We start from the raw sequence: 14028 nt of genomic DNA on the forward strand, positions 1-14028 counted from the left end.
CATGCTTCCTAGTGGAGAAAGCTGAGAAATAAGTGGGCTGCTGATGATCATTGAGTTCTACCAACGCACCCGCGGTGTTGGAGAGCCTCGCCGTCAGGTGGACGTGCGTCTGCCGGAATTCAACTAGCAGGAAGTGTTGGAGAACGACACCTGCAAATGTCTTTTCGGCTGTATGTGCGGTAACTTTTGAGGTGTACTGGCTGTTGGTGGTACTACCCTGCAACCTCCACCCCCCGACTGTTTTAGCGCCACATGAACTGTGCTCAGCCATATTTGTGACTTTTTAGAAACTAGAGTCTGCTTGTTGCTACAACTGAAGAGGATAAGTATCAGCTGATTAATCCTCTCGGCCCCAGTTGTCTGTGTGTGGAATTCGGAGGCTTTTCAAGCTGCAGCTCAGACAAGGCCTAGTGGAGAATGCTTGGATTCGTTTTGCCAAGGCAGACGATTCTGTCGTGTTAAACGAGCACTATATGCGTTTGAGCCCATTTGTAGGAGGCTTCTGCACAGTAGATGAAAACGTGATAAACTAAATGAGTACAGCGCATGCCGACGCGAAATGGCGTCTGTCCACCATGGCAAAGGGAAACTTCTTGGTACCCCGCACACCTATTAGCAGCAACCAATCGAGTGCGTGAGGGCACCGGACGTCAAAGCACCCCCTTCCCATACCCCGCCCACAACAGAATCTACTTTTGCCAAGACTTGAAATGGAAACAAAATAGCTGACTGCAGGGCTAAAACTTGATGGTTTAGAAGAAAAGGATTTAGCAAGTTACCACGGACTTGTTCTGCGCCTTCCTTATCCTTCACGGATTGCTTTTGCCACTAGTGGCTGGTGTGGACCTAAATATCGGAGCACCTGCATTTGTTCCAATAGCTGAGGCTCTGGCTGTATGTATCTGGGTCGCTATGGCCGCTGCACAGCGTAACACTCGTCTTGGTATCCGTATAAACGTTGCCTGTTCTTGCATTTTCTATCGGCGAGCTGCTAGAGAGTGGGAGAGGGGATGTGCCCGTGCACCGACAGGTGGATCGCGTGCATTGGTTTTATCACATTGTCGTTCCAATTTATGCCACTGCAGCTCTGAGAGTGTGGGGCGTCTGGTTTCGCTATGCCCCCCAAAAGTTGCAAAATGGCATGCAACACCGCCATTCACTTCAATAGGGCTATCTGCCCCACCCGAAAAAGGATTAACAATCTTGGCGGACTGGCGTTGCCTGCCGAGGGAGAGACAAGCCAATACTTGCGCGAGGCGTTATGACCAGGAGTGCCCGCGCACAGCAAGCCGCGCATGTAGCAGTGCCCTGAGCATTTCGTGTGTTGTGGGCTGCTGTTGGTGTGAGCTCATGCTTTGCGCAACAGCTTCGCTACTTTTTGCTAGCATGCATTAAGAGTTTTTGGTGCAGTGTGGGGTCACGCCCTCCACTGTAGGGGGCGAAGCTATTTGGCTTTTCCTAGCCTCTAGACATGCACTCCATTGCCTATAGAGGGTCAGAGAAGGCACCACTTGCGCAAGGCGTTATGACCAGGAATGCCTGCGCACAGCAAGCCGCGCATGTAGCAGTGCCCTGGGTGGAGCAGTCGTGCGCCCTCTCACTCATCAGGGACGGTCAGAGCTACTGCACCGTCATCCGTTACCAGCAAAGTGTGTTCCTGCGCATGCGCAAATGCCAAAGGTGCACACTGGAAGGGCCCATGAGAAGTGGTGGGAATGCTCCTGATCGGAAGGGGGAGCCGAGAGGGCCAAGACGGTAACTGAGGCGTGCACTCTGCAAAACTCGTTCGAGGAAACCACTAGAGGGAGGAGGGGCTCCGCGGAGCAAGCATAGGGATGGCCTGCTTCCATACAAATTGAGCGCAGCGGCCGCAGTCCTGTGTGACGGCAGTCCATCCATCCGCCCAGCAACGAACATCTCCACTGCCTTCTGTTAGAATGGGCTCTGCATAGCATCAAACATGAAAATTACAATCAGTTCGCCTTGCCCAGCGACATACATTGATAAATTACACAATGCCCTCATACCGCACAGTGCTTTTTCACCAAACTTAACCTTTTGGTACTGCAATGCTTAAACATCCTTTTGTACCCAAACCCAGTTAGTTCTCTCAGGTCAAAATTGCAATTGCAGAATCAGAGAAGGTGGCATGCAGGGAAAAGGCTCTGCTGTAAGGCATTCACTTTCTCCAGCTGACGTTGGGATGTGAGGGGGGAGTCAGTCAGTTCTGAGTACTTGCAGTGCTACCAACTTGGTAAAGCGGCTGCCTTCTGCCCTCATTGGCCCCGCCCGTTGAGTGCAGGAGCTTCTACGTGTTTGTGCCTCTGTGTTTTTTGCTTGCATCTGCTTGTCACTTCCGAGAGGAAGAGACAGAGCTGGACGAGCATACAAAAAACTGATATTGGAAAGCCGTGCTAGACGCATGGCTGCTGAAGGGCCATGCAACTTCGCAGGTGGGTGATTGAAAACGCTAATGTACGGAGACAGACACAGAGGCAGAAATGGAGAGACGGGGTGATGGAACAGTCGATGGAGAGAAGGCAGAAAAGACTAGAAATTCGCTAGACTAAGCAAACATTGTTACGCCGAGGTCCACAAGAAAGCAGTACAGCAGCTTACCGATGGTGAAGGTCTGGCCCGCACGAAATTCTCCTCTTGCGTCGTTCGCTGCGGTGCACAAGGTCTCACACAGCAAACGCGAGCGCAAGTGGCCTGAGGCCTCTGCATCCAGGGCACACCGCGGGCTAAGGAGGAGCAGCAACTAAATTTTAAGGCATGAACGGGGTCGATGGTGGGGCGTACGGAAGTTGTGAGGGACAAGGGGAGGCAGGTGCAGCCGCCGCCCAATGAAATGCCCGCAGAACTCCGCAACTACGGAAAGGCCCTCGGATTTAGCAAAGGCCCTGATACAAAGCGGCAGACACGGAAGAATGCGAGGGTCGGTTATCACAAGCTGCAAGTAGAGCGAAAGGGAGAACTATATGGCATTCAAACACCAGACGTAAAACGTTCTTCGGGCTCGCGCCCACCAGGAAGAAGAAATCACCTACAGCAACTCTTCCATGAGCAATTCCACCGCACAAACGTGAAAAGTATGCAGGGCCTAGAGAGATACGGGCTCCCTATCCCTGGGGCACCCCGGTTCTCGGGACAGAAGGGGGAACGGCAGGGGAGGGAAGGGGCCATACTGGATTATTTCTCCGACGGTTGCTATTGGCACGCCGGGCTTTACGGCGCGCATGGCGACGTTTAGGCATTCCTACAGATAGGGCGCAAGCAGCACAAAAGCAATGCCCGTTCACAGCGTGGCAGGGTTGTGCAGCACCAACAGCAAGCGCATTGCGACCCCTGAGGCCCTCCTCTGGAGGGCCTATGCTAAGCCACCCAGCTATGCGTCATTCAAGAGGCCCAGGCCAACAGCGGTATGAGCTAAAAAAAGACCAAAGAGCACACGAAGGGGCGTCTTTGGGTGACGCGGGGTGTGGGAGCAAAGTGGTTAAGCATGCCTTCCGTCCCGTTAAGACGGAGAAAGGCAAGAGAGCGGTTGACATGTCCTTGCCTTTGCTGCAGCGATAAGTTCCTGGTGGTGTTTAGCAACGGGCACCAGTGCAACTGTCCCTGCGCAGTCTCCTGCAGCGAAAGCAATTTGCATGAGGAGAGGAAATGTGACAAAGTGAACGGGTCCCTTATCGGGCCCAGCAGTCCGTAAGGAAGAAAGGAGGGCCCCCTGTCCACTGCTTCCTCTGCAGCTTTGCAAATCGCGAAAGCCTATACACGTCGCACTACGACACGAAGACGGCGCCTCAGATTCCGCCGTATCTGCAGTGCCTCTCTTTCTCTGTTCGAGTGCGCTTAAAACCCCTGATGCTGGATAAGGGGGAAAATGCGGCTGAGCCAGGGGCCTAAGTGCCACGGCGAGCAGGCGCAGGGCGAGAAACTCACCAAAGAAGCCGCCGAGGTACGCGGTGCAATCATAAGAGACGATATCGCCCTCCTGCAGGGGTCGCAGATCTGGGATGCCGTGGCAGGCCACTGAGAGAGGCAGACGCAAGACAACCGGAGGCCCAGACACGCTACTGGAAAGCGCGGACTGCTGACGCCAACGACAGCAAGAAAGAAAGAGCACAAGAGAAGACAGAGGAAGAGGCAACTGAAGATGCAGTACTGAGCAGCGGCAACGGGGCACGACCAGACGCAAGGTGAAGGCGAAGGCGACACAACACACACATACACGCACACATACACACCGTTTGAAACACGGGGACACAGGCAGGCGAAGAAGAATCAAGAAGCGAGCTGCTTTCAGTATCAATACCTTCGTTCACCGAGGCGCAAACTGCCTTAGGAAAGCCGAAGAAGTTGATGGCGGCTGGATATGCCCCCTGCGACACCAAGTAGCGGTGCACTGCTGCATCGATCTCCTCGGTAGTGACGCCTGATTCAACAATAGGGCACGCAACCGAAAGAGACGCCAAGTAATCGCGTAAGGTGTCCCTATTGCCGCGCGTGGGGGAAGAAGGCACACCAGAAAAAAATGGGAGGCCCTTCATGAAGGGGACCTTCATAGAAAGGCGTCTCATGAGGCCTTTGAAGGCCTGACTCGGCCTCTATAACTAGCCATGCGTGCCATATAACGCTCGGCCTATGCGTGTCGTGCCCTTATCCCCCTTCATGCTCCTTCGCGCTCGCATCGGACCCGGTTTGGAAGCGTCCATGGCGATCTTCAGCGCAGTGGCTGCAACCTTGCAAACCCGCTTCATCTTCAGCAGGGCCTCAGGTGTCTGCACTTCCCCTTCAGGGTCTATAGCCCACTCTTCGGGGTCGGAGTCAACATTGGACAGCACTGGAGAGGCCCCTTCCCCAGGTGGCAACGGCCGCCCATCGGCTGCATCTGCGTACGCTGGTCGCCTGATGCTGTCAGGGACTATTTGCGCGGGCATCACTGCGAACGCTCCTAGACAAGGACAGAACGCAAGCGCGAATGACAAGAATGTGACGCCTGCGCATTGTTTGGGGAAATAGAATTCTAGGGGTTTTATGGGCCTGCGTTCAGGACTCCCCCTTCCGCGAAAAATACATCAGTTAAGGGTGTAAGAGCGTGGTGGGAGCCCGCGTACAGCGCATTGCCTGCGAAGAAGGTGCCTTGCAGTGCGCTGTATTCGAACCTCAGGGTGTTGGCAGCCTCGGTAATCAGAGAACAAAAGTGACATGGGGGAGGGTACATGCGGCAGCCTTTGAGCAAGTCTTTGTGGGCTCGAGGGCTCCCACAGGCGGGGAGTCTGTTCTGTGCTGCGCTAGTTGAGTACAAGAGTCCTATTACAACCTTTTGATGGGGTAAGGTAGACTAAAGGTATATCCCAGGCGGATTGCGTCCGCTCCCTTGCGCTTTGGCAGGTACTAGGAGGGATGCTTGGTTTTGTGAAGGGCGCCTCCGAGCTCCCGTTTCTCCTTACCTTCTCGCAGCGTGGGAATGAAGCAGTCTTTCTGAGGCCGTAGCCTTTGGCCCCTCGAGATCGGGGTGGGCAGCTCTCCTCCGTGGAATTGCCGCTGCTGCGGCTGGCGACTGCCAGCGCTCCCCCAGATGCCTGAGGCTCTTCCCATGAGGAAAGTCGCCTGATGCAAGCAGCGCGGGTGCTGGAGCTCAGGAGTCGCTGGACTCAGTGGACGCCTGATATACTCCCGATGCGCATGGAGCGGCCTCAGCCTGTGGGACGGTGCAGTGAGAGCCGCCCCCATGAGAATGCGGGCCCTTAACGGGGGAGCCGTCATGTCTACCTAGATTAAGGGGCGGAAGCAGCCTTCCCTTTAGGAAATGGTTGTTTCGGATAGAGAGCGACAGCGAGCTTCTGCCACGTTTCCTTCCCAATACAAGGGAATGGGCCTCCAGGGGAGCGCGTGGCAGCGCACGTAGGGCGCCTGCGCTGGGTGGTCGCTATGTTGAAATGGGCTATGCTGCGTGCGAGCCAAAGCGAATCTTGCTCTCTCAGCCTTCCCTTGCGTCTCCGTGGCTTCGGAAAGGGCCAAAAGGAAGGTCGCAGAGGGCTGCAGGAGAACGGCTGCGGTGAAGAGGGAGGCGAAGCTCCCTGTGGGAAGCGCACACGCGCACAATCCTCGACACAGCCAGTGGCCGCCTACAGCAAATTTAAAGAACAAGTGCTTCTTGGGGGCTTGTAGTGCGATGCAACTTCATTGGACACTGGGAGCAACGGGAGGGGGGGAGGGGAAAGGGGGTGGCCAACAGTTCCCGAGGACCCCCAACAGTGGCGGAAACAGAAAAGAATGCAGCGGCTTCCGTCACCCAGATCATCAGCGCTCAGATCAGAGGCTTTGGTCGAAACAAATAGCAGAAGACACCGTAGGTGGAGGGGCGATCAGAAGATGAAGGGACTAAGCAGCGAGAGAGAGGCCCGGACGCACACCGGAACGGTGAAGTCGTATGGAAGCGCTCGACGCAAACAAGCCCAACAGCGTGCGAACGCTACAGCCATGAATTAAACAACTCAGGATAACAAATCTCTCTCAGATCCCACCTCCCTGTTTCCCTGAAAGGACCATGAGCCGCTGGAGCATCGGCGACCAGCAAGCCGATGTGCCCTACACCGACGACCCCCTGTCCATTCATGGAGGGTCTCTCACCAACTCCTCCTCTCCTTTCCCCTACCCTCTCTAAAAAGAAAGCGCAGTCTTCCCCAAGTATCTCTTGTAATCCTCTTTGCAGCGCCACCCCTCCTGATGAATGGCTCCTTAAACCCCAAAGGAGGCGCTGCGCACCTACAGACCCCGATTTTCCTGCTTAGGGCCCGCAGTCGCGTTCTGTTTTCCGCCAGCAAACCCTTGGAGACGACAGGAACAAATCGACAAGGGTGGTGCAGTTTCTACGGCTAAATGTGTCGCTCGCCCTCTTAGAAAGAAGTCAACACCCTGTAGCAGCTGCACAGCCCCCCTCTTCTGGTGTATTGGCACTGAAAGAGCGTGCAACGGGCACGCCGATCCGCAAGAGTCTGCCAAAGCGACGCACCAAAAGGAATTCCGTGGCCGTCAGGTCCCGCCTACCTGCTGAGAGGCAATGAAGGTCACCTGCCAGGCAGTCGTCCTTTCGCTGCAACTCCTCGCGGCAAGCGCTTTAGTGGCCTCTGAGAAGATCAGTGCAGCTAACGACTTGTGGTGTAAGCTAGATGCAAAAGGCGTGCCACGCCGACCCTCTTGTTCCTTTTCTAGACAGAGAACGAGGGTTTCGTCCTCTGATTGTTTGCTCGGGAAGCAGGAGTGCTGCTGAGGCTTGAGTTTCGACACACTTCTCTGTCTGTGTAAAATTATAGTCTCTAAATCCCTCCTGCAAGTCCGGCGGCCCTAGTTCGCACAGCGTGGCACTGGTGGTTCGTGGGACCAAGGACAGTTTGAGACGAAGGGCTGCTATACCATTGCGTTTCTTGTGGCTTCACAGCTAGCTGTCTTCTTGAAATACCGACGCATGAGGCGAATTTACCCGAGTTGTCCTCTTACGAGGCTAACGTGGAGTCTGCGCTTAATAGCTTTTACGGGGACTTGGCAGTGGCGAACGTCTCGGCTTCGTTGCACTTTGTCTCATACGCCATTAGCGGGGCCGCTGCGGTGTATACGCAATCCGTCGGACGGCAAGAGGATATATATAGCGTGGATGTTCTAGGCAGAGAAGTCGTTCGTCTCGGAAGAAGGCTGCTGACTCCTGAGGAATGGACCCGCGTCCTTCGTGCAGCTAACCTGCAGCTCTCCATCGCCTTAGCGGTGCGCAGCCTCATGGGCATTTATCCAAATGCTGGTATTTTGGGCTGCTTTTCGAGCGCGGAGGGAGGCGGGGGGACAGTGGGGAAGCGAGGGGCATTAGGGGGGTTCTCTCGTCGTACGGAAGAAGGGCCTCTGCAGTAACCACTTGAAAGGTATTGCTGCCGTTCAGCTGCGCTGCAATGTTGGTGCTCAGCAATTGTATACAACGAAGGCGCTACTTGTTGTAAACCTACATCTGGACGGCGATAGCGTGGCTCAGTTGTTTGCTCCTGATCGGGTTGCAGAGACTTTCCTTACGGCCCTCGCCTGGAGCCAGCTTCCTCAGGTGGCGGATGAGCTTCGCTTTTTCGCCTATAGGCTCGAGGCCCTCGTCCTCGTGAACGCTCCTCCCCTCCTCTCGCAAATCCGCTTTTTCCTGCAGGCCTTCATCTACCACCTCTACTCCTTCTCACAAGGGCAGGGAGACCTGCGAGCGGTAGCACGCGATGTGCAGCTCATCTCGGACCTGTCCACATCTGTCTGTTCTAAAGCAGAGGGCCCGCGTGCGCATGAGAACCCCTTCCCTCTGACCAGTGCTTGCGCGGATGTTTCGCTGGCGGTCGCCTCATATGCAGATTCGTACACAAAGGTTCTGAACGGCCGTGGAGCCCCCCGTGTCCACGTCAGCCCCGTAGGCGACGCGTACTATTTGAAGCGATTCATTTCGCCCCCAGACATGCCAAACGTATACCTGCCGCACTCCCGCCAAACACTGGAGGGGTCGGCCGAGCAGCAGAGACTCAAACGCTTTCTGACGAGGTGCCTGGAGAGTCTCTTCACCACAAAGCGCCTCAGGTATCCTAGTGCGGAGAGAAGGCGCAGTGTCGCAGCAGATTTGGAGGCCGCTCGGAAGGCTCTGAAGAAGGATTTCTTGCTGCATCAAAGCCAGCATTAGATAAGAGAGGCCTAGAGGCACGTGAAGCGTACGTGCACATTTGCACGGCATTTCGTGTCTGAAGCGAAAGGCGTTTTAGAGGCATAGGCCAATCCAGCGGCCTCTTCGTGGGCTGCGCCGCTAGAGCTCCGTCAGGCAAAGTCTATTAGGGCATTCTCCTGAACTATTACGGGGTGGTGCTGCGATGCTGAACGAAGGAGGACTGCTTGCTGCCAAGTATCAGCCAGGCGGTTGGGGCCTCAAGGGAACCGTCCGAGCCCATAGCAACGAGCTCTAGGGCTCCTCAGCACATGCACCGGCCATTTTCTTATGTTCACAATCGAGGGAGGGGGCGTTGCCGTGGGATTTGTATTGCAACATATCCGGAGGGTCGCGTATATGTGCCGCGGCCCTCAGGTAGAGTTGTATAGCAGGAAAATAGCTTTCAGGCAACCGTCGAAAAACCCTTTTAGAGACCGAAAAGCCGCCCCACTGTACCGGCTGTAGCAGCTCGGAGCCTGCATATATCAATGTGCCATCTGGCAGCCCGCAGTGCCACCTGCTATTTTCCTGTTTTTTTGCACAAATACTGTCGGGCAGGACGACCTACAGTAGCTTGTTGGCATCATACCTTGTCCGTCTTCCAGCTTGAAGATTTCACTACGCTTCTCCCTGTAGCTGCCACTACACCCAATGTCAACTACAACTGCGGAGTGCCGCCGCACGGGTGTGCCGCTATAATTGCATTGCATTGAGTGCGACATTGTGCAGCGCAGCTCGTTTTTCGCTCTTTCTAAAACAAGAGAACTTCACTTCATCCCATTCAATAAAGAAATATTTTGTGCACATGTGAAAGGGCGCCGCCAGCGGAAAGTGGTAGACACCAAAACATAAGACAGCCGTTGCAAGGGCCGAAAACTAAAGGTCTGAACATCTGCGTAGCTTAAAAGACTGACGCAATCCGCGATTGCGTTACGCTGCAAGCTTCCACCTACCCTCCGTAGCCCTTGTGTGCAACCAAGGGCTATAGAGCTACGCTCAGTAGATCTGCTGTTGGCTGATTGAGGCCTTTTTGATATTCGCCTTCTCATGAACGGCGCGACCCACTGATGAGCAGCAACGATGGTCGCAGGTGATATTTTCTTTAGATCGGAGGAAGTGGCAAAGGGCAGCTCATCCGGCTCTGTAGAGTCGGCTAAAAACCCAGTGCTCCATCGCATTTTCTTCCATCTGAAGGCCCTTGCATTTGCTTGCCTGTGGTAAGCCATTAAAGAATGCGCTTGTCGGAGACCAGGCCGACTATGTACCGTGCATGAAACGCTGCCGTTGCGACAAGCATGAGAAACTCGATTCCCGATAGCCAGGACAGGCGCTGCAAGAAACCTTGAGCCGCGTCGTTCAGAGACCGTTGACGAATCCACAAGTACGAGGACTCTGCCTGAAACAAAAAGAGAGAACGCGACAAGCGTACCAAAAAAGCCACACAATAAACGGACCCGGAAACCTCGGACCAAGGCCATGAACAAACAGGCATAGACGCCCGAAAGCGCGAAATGACATCTCCGGCACTGACACCAAGATTTGTTGACAGGGCATGCAAAAGAAGCCCCAACACCCTTCACCAGCATGCGCCGAAACGAAGGGGCACTATGATCGCTTAGACACAGCTTGGAGCGTCTAACAAAAACATTTGCTCATCTGCGCGTAGCCCAATCCACGCGAACAGAATATGCATCCTGAAGTGGCGGCCTGAGGTCTAGCATGTTCGACAAAGTGTGCAGCCGCGCAGTTGAAGTGCATGCACAACGAGGGTCCTTCGACACACTTGAATGTCTCTGAGCTGCCTTTCCAGTTGTGCCACCATTTCTTCAGCGTTGCTCAGGTGCTTCGGCAGCAGTGCTGTTTCAACTCCGCGGCCGATGGCAAAGGTAACAGTCTTTGATTCCATCCACCTGAAATGCGAACCCAAATGCAGTCAGCTCAAAGAAGTGGGAAAACATAGGACGCCAGGGAAACAACACAAATCTGTTGCGCACAGTGCAGGAAGCCGTGAGGGAGAGCGAACGGGGAGACGTTGGTAGAGTCAGACAAGAAAGTTGACAGAAGAGCGCACAGAAAAAGGGGAAAGCGCACAAAAAGGATGAAAACAGCAACCGCAGCTCCTTCACGCACGCCTTGACCACAAAATAGATTTCATCATGGTGGCATGCAGAGCTCCCCTTGACATGAGTACTTCGAGAATCAAAACTGTACATAGAGGTATACGTGTATGGAGAGGCGGCGTCAAAACAGGAACGGGGGGCACCACGGGCTGCGGTGCATGCAGACTGCACAAACCTGTGATTCGAAAGGATGAAGGAATACGTTCCCTTCTTCTTGGCAGTGAAATAAAACAGGCCCTCGGATTTGTTCTTCTTGTAGATCAGATCGCCTAGACGCAAAGGCACAAGCCGATGAAAAGGCACAATCAAAATCGGACGCCAGCATACGCAAGCCATGAATTTCGCACGACAGAGGCAGTGCCGCCACTAAATCGCCGACCTTCAAGACCTCCGGAAGGTTTTAAGGAAACACACCCCGCTATATCAACAGCCCTTTTGACCTTGCTGCAATGCGGCGCTTTGTCGCAGCAAGGGAAAAGAGCTACAAGTCAACAGAGGGGGGCTGCCCCACAGTAAGAAGCTAAACTCCGCAAACGATGACTTTGTGCACAATACATGCATGTATATACATACATACATATATATGTATATACATATGCATCCAAATACTTCCGCCATTAACCAAATCCCTTCTGTACCACCTTCCCCCCATAGCCCTACCATCTGGGTCTGTAATGGAGAATTCCACAGCGCTGTCGCCCTCTTCGCCGCCGACGAAAAAGCCACCCCGTAGAAAAACGCCCTCTGTTTCAATCGTCTCGTAAAAGTACTCGTCAGATCGAGCCGGCAGGGAAAAAGTGACCTGGGGTGTATCAGAGAAAAAGCCACGGGGGGCGGCGGACCATAAAAGGCAGAATACACAGCACAACTTCGGCATGCGCTCTAAGCCGATGCATACAAGCGGCGCAACTCCGCTATTTCCCCTGCTCCCTTGCCACCCCGTGCAGCGTATAGCGCGGGAGGCTAACTCGCATGCCGCGAAAGACATAGGCGAAGCTGACGCAATATTAACAACGAAAGGGGCCATCAACAACGTACGAGCATCTCGGGGATAAAGTTTTGCATGTGCTTCTCCCACTCCTCCATGAGCGTGGTCGTCTGTTGGTCCGCCTCCGACACCTGCCACAGCGAGCGAGGCAGCGAATCGCGCGATTTGAAAGAAAAGGAGAATGCGTACGAAAATGGAGAGACGCGCCAGCTCTCGGAGGCTTATACAGAGGTCGAGAAAATGGAGCAGAATAATAGCTTGCAGAATTATGAGGCACGCAGAAGTAGGTGTGCAAGAGTATGCGGGAAGTCTTGCTCCAGAACAGCCATCGGCTGCCGACGTTGCGGGCAGCAGCCCATACATGAGCAGAAGAACGCGCATTTCAACCGAGGAAGAAAACACAACTGTTTAGTATTACGAGAAAAGCTAGATCTAACCGTTCCTTCTTCCTGGCGTCTCGGCTGATACTCAGGCGCCATGTCGACGTTAGAGCTTAGCGCTGGGTCGGCATAAGGAATGGGGTCTTGTGGCTCTCGCGGCTGCTTCTGTTTCTTCTCTTTTTGCCGCCTGTCCTTCTTCTTGGATGTTTCATCCTGATATGGCTCTGCCCTTGTAGGCTGCTGGCGCTCCTGCGTGGGCTGCTGTCTTTTTCCTTGTTGCTCGCTTACCCTGCTCGGCTGCTGTTGTTGCTGCTGTCCGACCTGTTGCTGCTGCTGCGCTCTAGCACCGTGCTGCTGTGGTGCAGGGGGCTGATACTGTTGCTGCTGCTGTTGCGGAGGCGGGGGAGGTGGCTGGTAATACTGCTGTTGTTGGGGTGGAGGAGGCTGCCGCTGTTGCTGTTGCTGCTGCTGCTGCGGCACCTGTGGTGATGGTGGCGGCTGCGCATACTGCTGGGAGGAAGGGGGAGGTTGATAGGAGGGTGGCGAGGGCTGCTGCTGCTGCTGGTATGCTGGAGGTGCCTGGTAGCCTTGCTGTTGGTAGGTAGGGGGGGACTGCTGGTAGCTGGGAGGCTGCTGCTGCTGTTGCTGCTGTTGCGAATATCGCTGGTCTGCTGCATAGTAGGCGGCCTGCTGTTGCGGGGGTGGTGGTGGCGGCTGTTGCTGCTGCTGGGCGTCCTGAGAGTAGCCGTACTGATTTCCCTGGGGAGTTTGGGGTACAGCGTAGCCGCCAGTTGGCTGCTGCTGCTGCTGCTGCTGCTGCTGTGGGGGGGGGGGGCTTGGGGTATACTGCTGCTGCTGCTGCTGCGGGGGTGATGGTGCCGCGCTCCCGACTGCAGGGTCTGATGGGATGTATTCGGCAGAGGAAGGCTGCAGCAGCAGATCGCAATACAGAGGTTCGCAGAAACATCACGTGGGCCCTGTTTGAGGGAGCTGCAGATTACCACGCATGCATGCGCGCAGCAGACACAGTTTTAGCTCTTTCGGTTAAAATTACAAAGAGAAAGAGGACAAGGATGATGCAGTCGTTTAGAGTGCCGATCGAGCTGCCTCGCATTGCTGATGGTGCTCCCCGGGGTAATCACCTGGTGCGATGGCTGGGCTGCCAGGGCGTGCCAGTCTGCAGTGGAAAAGTAGCAGAAAGCTGCAGCAGCGACTGCTGCTACAGCTTGTACGTGGAGCTGCATCGTGAATCCGATACTGCCTGCAGTGCAGGCCTTCTTCCGCTACAGCGCTTTGGAGGTTCTGGGGGTAGTGTTGGAGCACTACACAATGAGCCCCTACTCCCGTCCGTGCAGCGACGGGATTCTAAGTTCCTATGGCTTGCGAATTTAGGGAAAGGAGGCAAGTGACGGAAAAAGCCGTTCATTAACTTGCTGCGCAGGCCTCAGTGGTGTCTGCAGTTGCAGGGGAAGCTGAGACGCTCCGTCAGCCACAGTTGCCAGACGCCCATAAGAAGCACAGATAGTGTTTTGCGCTGCATGCTGATGCTGAGGATTTTTGTAGCCCGGCGACTGATACTCTTGACTGGAGTGTCTCGCAGCCGCCGCTGCGCTGCAGCCAATAGGGCTGCCGACCAGTGTACTCGGGGTGAGGAAAGCAAACAAGTAATATTCTCTACTCGCAGATTGGCGAAAGACATGGACTAGAAGTATGGTATTATGCATTAAACGGACGATTTTCTGGATATTGTGTGGCTGTAATGGGTGGTGGCCTCGTGAGCAGTTACATACATACTTTGTGCATGGGATTGAGCAACAGCAC

The 14028-nt window shown here is 54.7% G+C and overlaps 3 protein-coding genes across 3 annotated transcripts; 1 reads left to right on the forward strand and 2 right to left on the reverse strand.

Moving 5' to 3' along the window:
- Positions 1 to 2768: 2768 nt before the first annotated feature.
- LOC34624291 (methionine aminopeptidase) lies at positions 2769 to 5224 on the reverse strand. Its single transcript, XM_026336108.1, has 7 exons — positions 5166 to 5224; positions 4697 to 5061; positions 4316 to 4435; positions 3943 to 4032; positions 3560 to 3630; positions 3189 to 3259; positions 2769 to 2871 (listed from the first exon to the last, which is right to left on the reverse strand). The coding sequence occupies exons 1-7, from the start codon at positions 5222 to 5224 to the stop codon at positions 2769 to 2771; spliced, it is 879 nt and encodes a 292-aa protein (XP_026191893.1).
- Positions 5225 to 6378: 1154 nt separating this feature from the next.
- LOC34624290 lies at positions 6379 to 8698 on the forward strand. Its single transcript, XM_026336110.1, has 4 exons — positions 6379 to 6469; positions 6798 to 7042; positions 7958 to 8134; positions 8186 to 8698. The coding sequence occupies exons 1-4, from the start codon at positions 6379 to 6381 to the stop codon at positions 8696 to 8698; spliced, it is 1026 nt and encodes a 341-aa protein (XP_026191895.1).
- A 1246-nt stretch (positions 8699 to 9944) lies between these two features.
- LOC34624289 lies at positions 9945 to 13451 on the reverse strand. Its single transcript, XM_026336111.1, has 8 exons — positions 13350 to 13451; positions 12656 to 12705; positions 12265 to 12490; positions 11878 to 11958; positions 11500 to 11641; positions 11015 to 11108; positions 10503 to 10629; positions 9945 to 10115 (listed from the first exon to the last, which is right to left on the reverse strand). The coding sequence occupies exons 1-8, from the start codon at positions 13449 to 13451 to the stop codon at positions 9945 to 9947; spliced, it is 993 nt and encodes a 330-aa protein (XP_026191896.1).
- Positions 13452 to 14028: the final 577 nt, after the last annotated feature.

The sequence above is a fragment of the Cyclospora cayetanensis genome, unplaced genomic scaffold, assembly GCF_002999335.1.
Source record: "Cyclospora cayetanensis isolate NF1_C8 unplaced genomic scaffold, CcayRef3 CcayRef3_contig_93, whole genome shotgun sequence".
Classification (NCBI taxonomy): domain Eukaryota; phylum Apicomplexa; class Conoidasida; order Eucoccidiorida; family Eimeriidae; genus Cyclospora; species Cyclospora cayetanensis.